Here is a 15253-nt window from a genome sequence, read left to right as displayed (position 1 = left end):
ATTTTCTTTTGTTTCGGCCCTATATATAAAACCTGCAACAAAATTATTAATCAATATATATTAAATAAAGATCAAATTAATAATTTTGTAATTTATTGTTTTAATAATGTTTAGTTATCACAAATATTAATTTAGAGTTTTCCAAACTCATCACAACAAATAAATCATTCAGCTAGGGGAGTGTACCTTGCTAATTAGTTGCTAAAGCGAAAATTTGGATATTGAGAACTTAGGACTTCGGTAGCGAGAAATTCGCGACCCCTTAGCAACTGACACACTTTGTTCATTAAATTCAAGTCACTAATTAGTGAGCAAAATACATTTGTCATTAAGTCGTCACAATTTTAGTTTAGCGAGTGACTTGACAACTGCAATCTTGTCGCAAAACAAAAATTATGCCCTACTTAATTTGTAGCAAATAACTCGCTAATTTCATTGGAAACTCGTCGTATAGATATAACAAATTCAAAGTTAATTCGTGAATTTTTTAAATGTAATTAATCGCAATTGAGTCACTAATCAAAAGCTTGTTTAGTGAGAAATTAGCAACCACTTAACTATTAATAGAATTTCCTTACTTGTTTCATGTTGTTACTAATTTTTGAGGAAAAATATTAGTCTTTATTTCGACGGTATTTTAATTTAGCAACTGAACAAGTTGTTGCAAATTCATTGTAAAATTCAAGTTATTTGTTGACATTGATAAATTGCATGCAAAATGTAGCTGTCAAATATGTTCTATCGAAAATTCAATCAACACCGTAAAAAAATAGTTAACTTAAAAGTGACATTTTTTTTGCTAGAATAATTTTTTTTCAAAAAAATTGGTTTCGTGTCTTTTTTTGTATGATATAACATGTGTAATTAACTAATGAGCAAGAATTACTAAAATATCCTAGTATATATAGTAGCTAAAGTATAGATTGTGTTAGTAACATATTTTTTGGATTCTTGTATAAATAGTCTCATGTTTTCATATTAGTTATCAATAATAATATAATCACTTTGTTTCTTTTCGTTCAATTTCTAGACTAGATTTTTTCTCTCCGTGATTCATTTCATATGATATCATGGGCATTTATAATTCATGGCCGACTCACTTAAATTCTTACACACAAGTGATTCCACTAACAATATTGTACCTACTTTATCTTCAATTTCTTCTCTAGTCACTCTTATTTCCAAATCCTTCACCATTTCTCTTTCTCAAAAGATTTCAAAGAATAATTTCTTCATCTGGTGCCATCTTACAACCTTGATGATTTGTGGCCAAGAATTCTAAGATCATCTTGATTTATCCAAAATTCCTACAAAATTCAACAGCACCAATAATGAAACAACGCTAAAAGAATCAACAACGTATAAGTCATGGAGAATTGACGACTATAACCTCACTTCTTGATTCTTTGTTTCCGTGGAAGTCTCCTTTCAGCACCCTGTCATTGAGTGTAAGTTTACACACGAAATCTGGACACGAGTTCATACATATTTTGTATCACAAACTAAGGCAAGAATTCAATAACTTCAACATCAATTGAAGTCAATCAAGAAAATAGGTTTTACCATTGAATATGTCTTACAAATCAAGAAAATTGTTGACTCATTCAATATTGTAAAAGAGCTAATTACAGGTAATGAATACACCAATATCATATTATTTGACGGCCTGAATGAAAATTATGAATCTTTCATTACTTATGTGATTGCAAAGGATCTCCTTCATAACTTTTCCAATTTAGAAGAATTATTGATGGTTCAGGAGGATATTGTTGAGAAATTCAAAAAGACTAATCTTTTATCAATACAAGTCTATGTCTCTCAAATTACTACCTCTAAAGCACACAATTCAGAATCTTTCCCTCAACTCTATGGATGTGACTCTTTTAACAACTACAAATTGCGAAACAAATTCAGGCTGCATTTTCAACCACCGTGAGTTTGCATATTGTGCTAGTATCACTTTTCTTTGACTCTTGTATAAATAATCCTCTATTTTCATATTGATTATCGATAATAATAGAATCACTTTTGCTTTCTTTCGCTCAATTTTTAGGCTAGGTTTTTGTAATGTCCTAACTTTTTTTTGAAACATTTTACATCTAATTCCTTTTATTATTATCCAACCCTCCAATTTTATCAAAATGCCTATACTACCCTTATTTTCTTTTTCCAACCCTAACCCTAATTCCAAAATAAACTCAAACACTCTCATCTCACACGCTACACACACAGAAAAAAATAGAGAAGGAGAGGATCAGAAAGAAAAAGACAGGGGAGGAAGGGACGGCGTTGGTAGGGCTGGCAGCCGCCATTACCATCGTTGTCGCGAGAAGGAGTTCGAAACAGAGAATGGTGGAAGTTCGAAAGGAGGAGGTGATGTCCCGTCATCCTTGCCGTCGCCCTTGGAGACCATCCCTGCCACAGCTGGAGCTTCCACTGTCGTCGTCGAGGACTCCATCGCCACCACAAGAAGCCACCACATGTGAAAGAGAATGACATGACACACAGGACAGAGGAAGGGGACGACATCTCGTCACTGACGTGCCTTGTCGTTGCCGCCTGACCGGGAGCTTCGTCGTCGCCGTCATGGTTACGAGTATGGGGCTTCGAAGAGAGAGAGAAGGTCATAAAGGAGAGAGAAACGCAATGGCCAGAGAGAGGAGAGTCTCGCAAGGAGGAAGAGCTGGTACGCCTCCACCGTTGTTGCAAGCTATGCCACCGCGCATCTGGTCACCGAAAATCGCACTGACTTCACCGGAAGTCATCGCCGGAAACTTTGCAAGTTTACCCTAACTCTGCCGGTTCTGTCCTTATCGATGGGGGTCACCGGAGCTGCTGATGCTCCATCCTCTTATTTCCTTTGGTAAGACTCATCTTGTTCTGCCTTGTCTTGCCATAAAACTCTATTATTGACTTTATCCTATCATGTTTGATGTCCTTTTCTGTCTTTGCTTAGTTTTAAACCACCGTGGGCTATTGGATTCGTTGTCATTGTTACTGTAGTTGTTCCATGTTGTTGATACTAGGGTTGTTGTTGATGTTACTGCAGTGAGGATTGAAGTTGTTGCTACTATCCCGGTCTAAATTTTGTGCTTTTTTATTCCATTCTACTTCAACCTTCCTCACCTTTTATCTTGGCACTTTAGTTTGGTCTCTTCGGTCCCTTGGGACTAATTTGTGAGTAGGCTTTACATTTATAATTATAATTATTTAGATTTATGTCTATAATTATTTTGATAAACGGTGCTTTGAACTTAGTTATACTTACAAAGATTACTATCAAAAGATTTTAAACTGGTTTTAATAATCGATTTATTAGAACTAAATAATTATCTTTGTTAAGCTTATTTTAATATGCACATGAGACTATATATTTTTATGAGACTATATGTATGTTCGAAGAAGTTTTATATTATTTTAAAGCATTTGATTTTACTCGAATATGTATTTTTGAAACAATGAAGTATTTATTGGTACTTGCTTATTTTAAAATTGTGAAATATATTTAAAATGCCTTAAGATTGAAAAAATATGATTGACTATGATTTAGATGAGAAAGTATTATTTTATTTGATTTGATACCTCATATTTAAAAGACCAAAAATTTGTTATATTCGAAACTTAACTATATGTTTTGAATTGGTTTGGGTGGGTCGTATTAGAAAATCGTAGTTAACGGCGGTTATGACGTTAACCTAAATGCATCTGGCTCAGACATCAGCTAGCAGGGGTGTTGATAGCTTAATGTGTAGGCCACACGTTAGATTTGTTATCCCGTACGGACACACGAAAGGAAAGGGCTACCCTTAGAGGTGGAGCCACGCGTAAGTGTGGATTATTTGATTTGCTTTCTGTATGAGAACTCCCTTATTGATTCACTCATTCATATAAATTACTATTTTTTCACTAAAATTATTTTTATAATAATGTTTATATATATGGTCTCATATGAATTATAGATGTACTATCTAGTCACTCGGTTGCAAAATTCACTCAATTTTTTCTAAAAATAAATTTTCAAGAATAAATATTTAATTATGTGAACCTTTCTATATCTAAGATTAATGATCTGCAAGGAGTATTTATTTTTTGTTGAGTTCGTAAAAATCATCTGCTCCATATATCACATGCATGATCCATCTATATTTTATTTTTGCTAAAAATATGTAATTATTTATTTTTGAAACTGTAAATTTATCAAAAATATTTGTAACTTTTTTATTCGTTTTATATTCGAATCTATTAGACTTGATGGAAAACTATTTTCTTAAGCGCCAATCATAACTCATTTTAGACTGTAACAATTTTCTCTCTCCGTGTTTCATTTTATAAAAGATAAAAAAATTAAATTGATAAACCCGATTTACTTATTGGGTTAACCTTAAACAATCAGGGTTATAAATAAGAATACATTTAGGAATATGTATAAAATGAGGACATTCATATTTATAATCAAATTATATAAAAAATATTATTAAACTAGATTTATACATACAATTATCTGTCAGTATTTATATTTATATTTTTAAAAAATTATTATAGAAAATTCTTATACATTAAAAAAATAAAAATTAAATATCTTAATCTAAAAATCTCAAAAAAATAAAAACAGAAAATAAATTTATTATGTTGGACCAACTGTGGAAAGCTATCGACAACTCCCCTCTAGCTCTTCCACTACCACGAGTATTCGTCTATTACACCGCTGCAAAACACCGCGGGACACCTCTCGACAACCGGAGAGATTTCGGGGAGGAATCAAGTAAGAGAACATAAGATGAGAAAACACCACATCCAACTCAAAACCTTAAGGTGTCAAGTTAATGGGTCTCTCATCTTATAAATTCCTCACTCTTCCATGCTTTTTTTGATGTTGGACTAACTTCAACACTCCTCACACTTACAATACTAACATATTATTCTTGTTCATCTTCATTTTTTTTGTTCTTGTTGTCTTTTAGATTTGTGGTATTTCGTAATCCGACAAAATAAGGATAATCTGTCGCAAATCGGAGCTCCATTAAAAATTTGTCGCTGTTCAATAAATTATTGCAAGCACAATGTAAAATTTAAACGAACCCTCAATACTTTAGTTAAATAGATTAGCAAACTAACCACTAGACTAACTTAACTTAATTACTTCTCTCATTGTATTCTTTGATTGCTCGCTATTGTTCTGTTGTCTGCTGTTTGAAATAAAATAACAAGTAGAAAGCAAATTTTCAAACTTTCTAGGCCGACAATCTTTTTTATGTTTTTGGTAGAATTCGCTCATGTTTAGTTAATGAAGCTTGTACATCTTTGTGTTTAGGGAATATGTTTTAAGGTACCTACGAGTCAGTCTTCGTTAAAAATAATAGATTAAATTAAAATTTTGAGTCTATTAAACAAAAAAAGTTCACTAAATTCGCATGGTTGAATCTGCGAATTTTGGTAGAGCAGTGCAGGATTGGGCTAACAACTATTGTTTAAAAAATTATATTTAAAATTTTGTAAAATTTTGAATGTGCAATGCAATCACACAATTAACAAGAAAAAGATTACAAAGCTCTAATAAAATCTTAGCACATAGAGTTCTGTCTTTCCACCTCTAAGAACCTATATATAAGAACTTTGGTAATGGTATGTAAATTCCTCATACGCATAACGTTATTGACTTTATGGTTTATAAGCAGCCTAGAGTTTCAACAATAATTCACAACTACAAATTCTTAAAAGATACAAGACGTACATCACTGGGACTAATTAGCAAAACATTCATATTGATGATGCATTTTTCTATGTGAGAATGAGTTCAATCCATTCACTCAGTATAAAACTCCAAATTAAATCTTAAAACAGGTATTGGTAATTTAAGTTTGAATGTTTATTGTGGATTATAAATTAGTTTGTAATTTGACTTTTTTTATTTTTGTTTTATATTATGTTATATTTTATTAAAAAAACTTTAATTATGTGATTTTTTGTTAATTTAACTATTAAAAAGAAGAGATTAGCTAGACCTATCTAATAAAGTAGTACGGATTATAGATTTTGGTCTATCTAACCATAATTATTTTTTTTAAATAAAGAGTTCAATACAATAAAGTGGAGTAGTCAAAGCAGACAAACATAACAATCAACGTAAAAGTAACATAACAATAAAAAGAAAAAATTTTCTGTCATCTCTGGCATAGCCATCAATAACTAAAGGGGTCTATACTTCTTCACTCGTTGTGGCTCAACACCGTTATGTTGATAATGTCTTCAACTCCTATGCTTTTATTCTGAAATATCCTTCTATTCCTTTCCAGCCAGATGTTTCAAACGATCGTAAAGAAACATCTCAATCGTTGCTCTCTATCCTCCCTTCTCCTCAGCTCCTCTGTCCAAAATAGAAAATGTTCTTTCATCGAACCTGAAATAGACCATTATTGGCCAAACATCGATATCCAAGCATTCCACACCTGCCAAGCAAAATCACAGCCTAGAAACAAGTGGTGCACATGTTCCACATTTTTATTATATAAAACACAGACGTTATATTTCTAGTTAATGATCCCAAAACGACTTAGCCGTTCTTTTGTATTCACTCTACCTATTAGGACAAACCAAACAAATAGTTCCACTCTTGGTGGAACTAACCCTTTCCAGATGATCTTAGTGAAACTGTAGCTTGTAACCTCCTTTGGGAGTATCGCCTCCTGCAAAACCTGTACAAATGAGTTAGTTGAAAAAACTCTTTGTCTATCAAATTTTCACACCACCCTATCCTCTCTGTTATTTACTAGTTTCACAGGTCTCAACGCCTCATGTAATTGACCCAGGAGTTCCAACTCCCATTGAAAGAGCTCTCTCCTCCATTGGAAGTTTCAAATCCACTCTAACCCATCCCAGAACCCACAATCCCCTATAACAAATCCACATTAGTTTGAAATAGGGAAAAGTCTGGGAAACTGATCTTTCAGAGACCCACAAAGCAATTATATATCCTCCCAAAACCAAATACGCTGCCCATCACCAATCTCCATGGACAATCATGTAACCATCTTATCCCTTATATGGTTATTTGTTATTTGCAACTGACATATATCCTTTCATGGTCTTCCTTTAGTAGGTAGCACTTGAGTTGACAGTAGCTCATTAGGATTTAGATTATAACAGGAACAAACCAACTTCTTCCACAACAGACAATCTTCCTTTGCAAACTGCCACCACCACTTAAACAACATAGCTGTGTTACGAATCATAGTCTCTCCAACTCCCAACCCGCCTAATCTTTTAGGGGCCTGCACCACTTCCCATCTTACTAAAGCCATCCCATTGCTACCATCCTCCTTACTCCACAGGAACCTTCTTTGCAATGAAATCAATTTATCAGCAACAACTCTTGGCATCTTAAACAAATTTAAATAATACACTGGCAAACTATTTAAAACAGATTTAATCAGCACCAATTTTCCAGCTTTATTTAGTACTTTAGCTTTCCACAGACTGAGCTTCTCCTCAACTTTGTCTATTATAGGCTTCCAAGTCTTCACCAACCTCGGATTTGCACCTAAGGGGATACCCAGGTATCTAATTAGAAGGGAATCACCCTTACAACCCAACAACTGGCACATACTCTGGATCCACTGTTCTTCACAATTTATCGAAATCAAGCTCGACTAGTCAAAATTAATACTGAGCCTAGACATCAACTCAAAGCATCTCAGTAGCCGCTTGTAATTCTTAATGGTTTCCTCCTTTAGTGGGCAAAACAGAGAATTGTGTCATCGGCAAACTAAAGATGTGACAACGCTATGCTATCTCTCCCAATCAACAATGGTGATATACGTTCGTTTCTAACTGCCTCTCCAACCATTCGATGTAGTACATCCACAATCAGTACAAACAAGAAAGGAGAAAGCGGGTCACCTTGTCTCAAGCCTCTTTCTATCTTGAACGGCTTGGATGGCGACCCATTTTTCAGAACCGTCATAGATGCTGTAGTCACACACTCCATAACCCACGATCTCCATCTATGTTCAAACCCCATCTTCCACAACACAATGTCTACAAAGTTCCACTTGACTCTATCATATGTTTTTTAAAAATCTAGCTTGATTATTGCTACTTCTTTTTTTTCCAGTTTAAGCCAATTTATAGTTTCACATGCGATAAGTGCCCCATCATGTATTTTTCTTTCCTTTAAAAATGCACTCTGAGTTTTTCCTACTAATGCTGGCATCACGGATCTCATCATTCTAACCAATACCTTGGAGATAACCTTGTATACACACCCAACCATGCTGATAGGTCGCAAATCTTTAATCTCCCTTGCCCCAATGAACTTAGGTGCCAACGCCACCCAAGTGATGTTGGAGTCCGCCGGCAACCTTGATGTCTGAAAGAACCCCATCACTGCTGCCGTGAATTCAGACCCAATCTCCTCCCAACACCTCTTAATAAAATTTGTGTTGTACCCATCACAACCTGGTGCCTTAGAAGACTCACAATCCCACTCAGCCTCTCTGATCTCCTCAACTGTCGGCAATGCCTCCAGACTTACAAAATCTTCCTGCTCTATCCTACCCACCAGACCATCCCTGAAACCCACCATAGAAGAATTATCCTGGTGATATAACTCTTTGTAGAACTCTCTAATAGCAATTTTTATTCTAACTTGATTTCTGATCAGTCTATCGTTGGTTAACAGTGTATCAATCCTATTATCCCTCCTTCTTGCTGAAGTTATATTGTGAAAGTATCTTATATTTTTGTCCATCTCCTTTGCTTGCTGAGACCGAGACATCTGTTTTTAATGAACTTCTTTTCTGACATACCACCGCTCATAGCAAGTAACCAGTGCCTTTCTTCTAGCTTCCATCGTTCCATCATACACCCCATTGCTTACCATATCATCAATCTTCTTAATTTCTTCCTCAAACTCCGTAATCTTCTTGTCCATATCTCCAAAATTAGCCTTATGCCATCTCCCTAACGAAATTGTTAAAGCCTTCAATTTGTCTGCGAACTGGATCTCTCCCAAACCTCTGCACTCCTTAACCATTCTGAGAAAGTCTTCATGTGTAAACCAAGAATCTAGACTTTGGAACGGCCTTGAACCTTCCCTCTGCTTCATGTCTTCTACTATTACATGACAATGATCTGACAAGTCCCTTGGTCCAACTCGTATCCGAGTCTCAGAAAACTCCTATAACCACTTCAAACTCACCAGAGCTCTATCTATACGACTGCAAGAACGCCCCCGAAACCATGTGAACTTACGATATGTGAACGACAAATCCACTAAATACGTGTCTTGGATCCAACTCTTGAATTCTTCTGCCGACCTAGGTAGAACATCAGTACCTTGCCTTTCGTCCACATGTACTATTTCATTAAAGTCTCCCATGTAGCAACTAGGAACCTGACATAACCCAGTCATATAAATCAGCTCCTCCCATAGCCGAATCTTTGCATCCCTATCATGTGCACCATAAATCAAGAAAAAAGCACAATTGAAATTACTCTTTACCAGGACCCTTCAACACACAACTATCTCTCCCCCTTATAACAATTATTCATTTTAAACACTAATTAATCCCATATTAATAAAAGCCCACCTGATACACCATCAGAACCTACAAATTTTCACCCCACACCATCTTACCCTCGTATTCTTGCAACATTAAATTTGGTCACAGCCTGCTTTTTAGTCTCAATCAAATCCAACACATCTAAAAATTTTAAATGATTTTTAACTATCTAACCATAATTAATAAAAAAAATTTGTAGCATATATTATACGCATATTTTTCTATATATAAAACCATAAATTTTATTTAATTTTTCATTGCATCTATTTTAAATATGGAGTAATGGTGCATTATTAACAAAATTTATTATTTTTAGTTAATATTTAAATAATTTTAAACATTAAAGATTAAATTCTAAATCTTAATTCTTAAATCTTAAATTTTTATAGTATAAAAATAAGATTTTATCTCAAAATATAGACTTATATTAATAAAAAAATTTATTCTTCTAACATTTTTCCTAAATATAATTATTTATATATTTTCTTCTATCAACTTAAATTAAAAAAAAAAAAAAGTAGTATGAGAGCATATCAGAAACTCAGTGCTACATGGAACCACAGCACCTAACAGTGTCTTACAAGTGCGGACAATGTAACTGTAACCTGAGTAAACAGATCTTGGAAGCTAAAGTTAGAATTCGGAATTGCCAGCTGGCAGAGTTAGTTAGAAACGGTTAAATTAGTTAGTGCTCAGTTAAGTATATCAAGTTTGTAATCACTGCTGCTCATATATATATGCAACTCATGTAAGTCAGCAAAGTGGTTTGACTAGTACATCAATCATCATTTTTGCTTTCTCTGTTTCTCTATTGCTAGCAGTTTCTTCATTCTCAATTCATCTATCTCAGTTTCTTCTCTAGAATGTAGAGTTTTCAAACTCTGCTCTTGAACTCACACCACAGAGCTTGATCCTCTCTAACCATGCAATTTTAACAGTAATAGGAATTTGACATGTTCTAATATGTGTTTGGATTAATGTTAGGTCACTTTTAAACATTTATATAACTCGTGAATCGTGGTTGTCCTATTCTTACGAATTTGTCAAGACATTATGGTTCACTGGTTCTTCCATAATAAGTTTCCAACTTCACATGGTTTGACTTTGGAATTCTTGATATTAATCATTCATTCACAGGGAATAAGGACTTATATATAGTGTAGATAACTATTATTAGGAACGTATAATAAAGGGAACATATAACTCGACGTGTTATCTACACTATCATTCATTCACCATACAATAAAGGGCAAATGAAAGAAAAGAAATAATTATTACGAATATCCAAATGGGAATAGAAAAAGAAAACAAAGACTCTAAAGTTAAATAATAGTGTAGATAACACGTCGAGTTTTTCTTTTTTTTTCTTTTTTTTTTTTTGAGGTCACCAATTTTCTATATTTATTTATATATTTTAAAATAAAGAATATTTCACTGTCAATATTAACATCGACCCTTAACCAAATTTTATATCGAAGACGTTGATATTACTAATAATAGCTACTTCCATCCGTTTATAACGTAATATATATTATTTTGAATTTTACACAAAAATTCTATACATATATATTATTAGTAATATATGAAAACAAAGACCAAGACTCTAAAGTTATGTTACGATAGACAAAGTATGTTAAGTATCTGTGTAGATAACAAGACGAATTTTTTTGAGGTCATTAATTTTCTTTTTTACTTAAATATTTTAAAATGAAGAATATTTCATTATCAACAACAATGACCCCACTAAATCAAATTTTTCTCACATTCCAATTTGAATAGTGACCGGCATTCTTATAGTTTATATTAATTTTTTTAACATAAAAAATACTGATAAATTTTTTTTAAAATATTAATGAGGTAAAAGATAATTTTTAATAAATCTTTAAAAATTATTTATTGTCCTATTTTAAATTCATAAATTTGTAAGAACTAAATTTTTTGAGATTTTAAGTTGTAACATTAAGCCACATATATTAGTAGTGGTGCAGCATTTCAATTTAAAATGTGTGTACAGCCATTATAAATAGGAGAAAGGAGTTGAAGGTGGAAACTCAGAGAAATTCAAACATGTCTCCAAACACAAACACATACACTGGCATGGTTGTGCTTATCTTTGTTCACCTTTATTGCATGACGTTGCTAACGTCCTCTGAGTCTGAGTTGATTGAGTGCATTCCAAGTGAGCGCGAAGCACTTCTAAGATTCAAGCATCATCTCACTGACCCTACGAACAGGCTGTCTTCTTGGAATGCTTCCAATCCCAACTGCTGCCACTGGGATTATGTTGTTTGTAGTCATCTAACTTTCCACGTCCTTCAGCTTCACCTCAACACTACTACACCATCAGAATATGATGAATATCCCATTCCCATTGCTGTCTTGCTCGCTTACGAGAGGTCCGAGTTTAGTGGAGCGATAAATGATTCTGTTGTTGAATTGAAACATCTGAATTACTTGGACTTGAGCGGTAATAGTTTTGGAGGTATGTAAATTCCTACTTTCCTTTTTCGAATCACCTCCTTAACTCACCTTGACCTCTCTGATTCCGGATTTTATGGCAACATTCCTCATCAGATTGGAAATCTCTCTAATTTGCTCCATCTTGACCTCTCATTTGCTATTAATGGAACCATTCCACATCAAATTGGCAATCTCACCAATTTAATCCATCTTGGCCTCCAAAGTGATTATCATGGTAACTCATTGGTTGTTGAAAATGCTGATTGGCTTTTGGGTCTTACCTCCCTTGAATATCTTGATTTGAGGGGTGCTAACCTATCCAAATCATTTAATTGGCTACACACTATGCAAGCTCTCCCTTCTTTGCAAGACTTAAACTTACAAGCTTGTACTTTCGGTGATTATAAGCAACCATCCAAACTTAACTTTTCGTCCCTGCTTTCTCTCACCATTTCTGTTGCTCCCAAGTGGGTCTTTCAGTTGCACAAACTTGTTTCTCTTACATGCACTTCAAATTATTATAGCTCGTCTGATATTGGAGGTCCAATTCCCGATGGTATTCAAAACCTTACCATGCTTGAAAATCTTGATTTGTCATACCATTCATTCTCATCCCATATACCAGATTGGTTATACGGTCTTCGTCGTCTCAAATCTTTGAATTTAGGAGGTAACCATCTGACTGGGACTGTTTCTAATGCTATGGGGAATTTGACTTCTCTTGTTAGCCTTGATTTGTCATACAATCAGTTTGAAGGAGCAATACCATCCTCTTTTAGAAAGCTATGCAATTTGAGACACATCTCTTTCTCAAATCTCAAATGCAATCAACAACTTTCTCAAATCTTACAAATTCTTTCTCAAGAACTCAAGACTCTTGTGGCTTCTACTTCACAAATCTCAGGTCACCTCACCAATCAACTTGAAATGTTTCAAAATCTTGAAAAGCTTGATCTCTCCAGCAACAACATTATTGGAGAACTTCCTCAATCATTCACAAAGCTTTCCTCATTAAGATTTGTCGATTTCTCCGAAAATCATCTTACTGGAAATCCATTTAAAATTCTTGCATCATTTACTAAATTGTTATATCTTGCCATAGATGACAATTTATTTCAAGGGATTGTACATGAAGATGACCTTGCCAATTTCACTACTTTACAAGTCCTTTCAGCATCAAGTAACAATTTCACTTTAAAAGTGCATCCCAGTTGGAAACCAAAATTTCAACTTTCTCACCTGAAAATGAGCTCGTGGAAGTTAGGTCCAAGCTTTCCATCATGGATTCAGTCACAAAATTATCTTCAATATTTGGATCTATCTAAGGCTGGGATTTCTGATTCCATTCCCATTTGGTTTTGGGAAACAAGCCATGATTATGATTGTTTGAACTTTTCTCACAATCATATCCATGGCAAGCTCCCAAAAGAAGCAAAGATTTTCAAATCTGTTGGAGCAGTTGATCTTAGCTCAAACCATCTTGATGGAAATTTACCCTTTGTGAGTGAGTATATGGTTTCGCTAGATCTCTCACATAATTCATTTTATGGGTTATTAATGGATTCTCTTTGTCAAAAATCTGACATACCAAAAAGCTTAGGAATCCTCAATCTTGCATCAAACAACTTATCTGGAAAAATTCCCAACTGTTGGAGGATGTGGCCACAACTAGAGGATGTCAACTTAGAAAGCAACTATTTTATTGGAAGCTTGCCTGCTTCCATGGGCTCTTTATCAAGCCTACGATATTTGCGTATACGAAACAACACACTCTCTGGAAAATTTCCTGTCAGTTTAAAGGAAAACAAGGAGTTGATTTTGTTGGATCTTGGAGAAAATAACCTCACAGGGAATATTCCTAGATGGGTTGGAGAAAGCTTGGTAAATTTAAAATTTCTTCGGCTCCGATCCAATCATCTTTCAGGTAACATTCCCAACGGATTATGTGATATGAAGTTTCTCCAAGTTTTGGACCTTGCACTAAATAATTTGTCAGGCAATATACCATACTGTATGAACCATTTGAGTGCCATGATAAATAAAACTAGTGCAAGTTCATCCTTCCAGGAATACATAGGAGCTGGAAGTGATACTGTTAGCATGTTCCTATGGGTGAAAGGAAATGATGCTGAGTACAACAACATTCTGGGCTTAGTGAAAAACATTGATCTTTCATCTAATAAATTGTCGGGGGGAATACCAATGGAAATCACAAATCTAACTGGTCTGATTTATTTGAACTTGTCCAACAATGAGTTAACTGGTCACATCCCTCAAAGTATTGGCAATATGGAGTCATTGGAATCCATTGATTTCTCAGGCAACCAACTCACAGGGGAGATCCCGCAAAGCATCACAAACTTGAACTTCCTGAACAAGCTAGACTTGTCCTACAATCACCTGGAGGGCAAAATCCCAACGGGCACTCAGTTGCAAAGCTTTGATGCATCCAGTTTTGTAGGCAACAAGCTTTGTGGTCCACCATTGCTGCTCAACTGTACCATGGAGGGGCAAGTTCCTGATGACAATGAAAAAGAGAGAAAGAATCATGGAGTGAAGTGGTTATTTGTGAGTGTGGCCTTTGGATTTATAGTGGGATTTTGGGGATTTGTTGGTCCATTGTTCATATACAAATCATGGAGGTATGCCTATTACCGTTTCCTTGATGACGTGTGGTACAAACTTCAATCATGTATGTGACTTTATGTTTCTCATGTTTTAATTTTCTGGTTTTTCATTTGTGTGTATGTCATGAGTTTGTAATGTTTTCTTTTTTTTTTCCTTTTCTTGTAATAGTGGAAATAAAAAAGAATATGCACTTGTCCTGCTTGGTTTGTTAAAATGTAATCCAGTTAGTATTGTTGTCGCTATATTAATAACAATGTGACTTAGATTTATCATTGGCTTTCAGACTTAGATGATGAGCAAGGTTATATAGTTTTCTCATACTACCAACTACCAAGCATTTTAAAAATTATTGACTTCACTGCTTAACTACATTAAAACTAAATAAAATTTTTTTAGATTCAATTACTTTAAATAAACGATTATATAAAACTAAAAATTTAATAATTTAAATATTAAGTATTTTATTTTAAATTTTAAATTTTAATAGTATAAAAATAAGATATTAACTAATATTAATAAAAAATAGACCATCGAATATTTCTCTAAAAGTAATGTTTGCATAGTTGGCATAATTATTTTATTTACTTTTGCTTAAAGCTTAAATA

At 34.1% G+C, this 15253-nt stretch overlaps 1 protein-coding gene across 1 annotated transcript; it reads left to right on the top strand.

The window, feature by feature from the left end:
• Positions 1–11901: 11901 nt before the first annotated feature.
• Positions 11902–14801, top strand: LOC107495674 (receptor-like protein EIX1). Its single transcript, XM_052263313.1, has 2 exons — positions 11902–12042; positions 12135–14801. The coding sequence occupies exon 2, from the start codon at positions 12366–12368 to the stop codon at positions 14718–14720; it is 2355 nt and encodes a 784-aa protein (XP_052119273.1). The 5' UTR covers positions 11902–12042; positions 12135–12365; the 3' UTR covers positions 14721–14801.
• Positions 14802–15253: the final 452 nt, after the last annotated feature.

This window comes from Arachis duranensis, chromosome 6 (assembly GCF_000817695.3).
Source record: "Arachis duranensis cultivar V14167 chromosome 6, aradu.V14167.gnm2.J7QH, whole genome shotgun sequence".
Lineage (NCBI taxonomy): Eukaryota > Viridiplantae > Streptophyta > Magnoliopsida > Fabales > Fabaceae > Arachis > Arachis duranensis.
The sequence above is the reverse complement of the archived record's forward strand: the minus strand, read 5'-3'. Positions and strand labels throughout refer to the sequence as shown.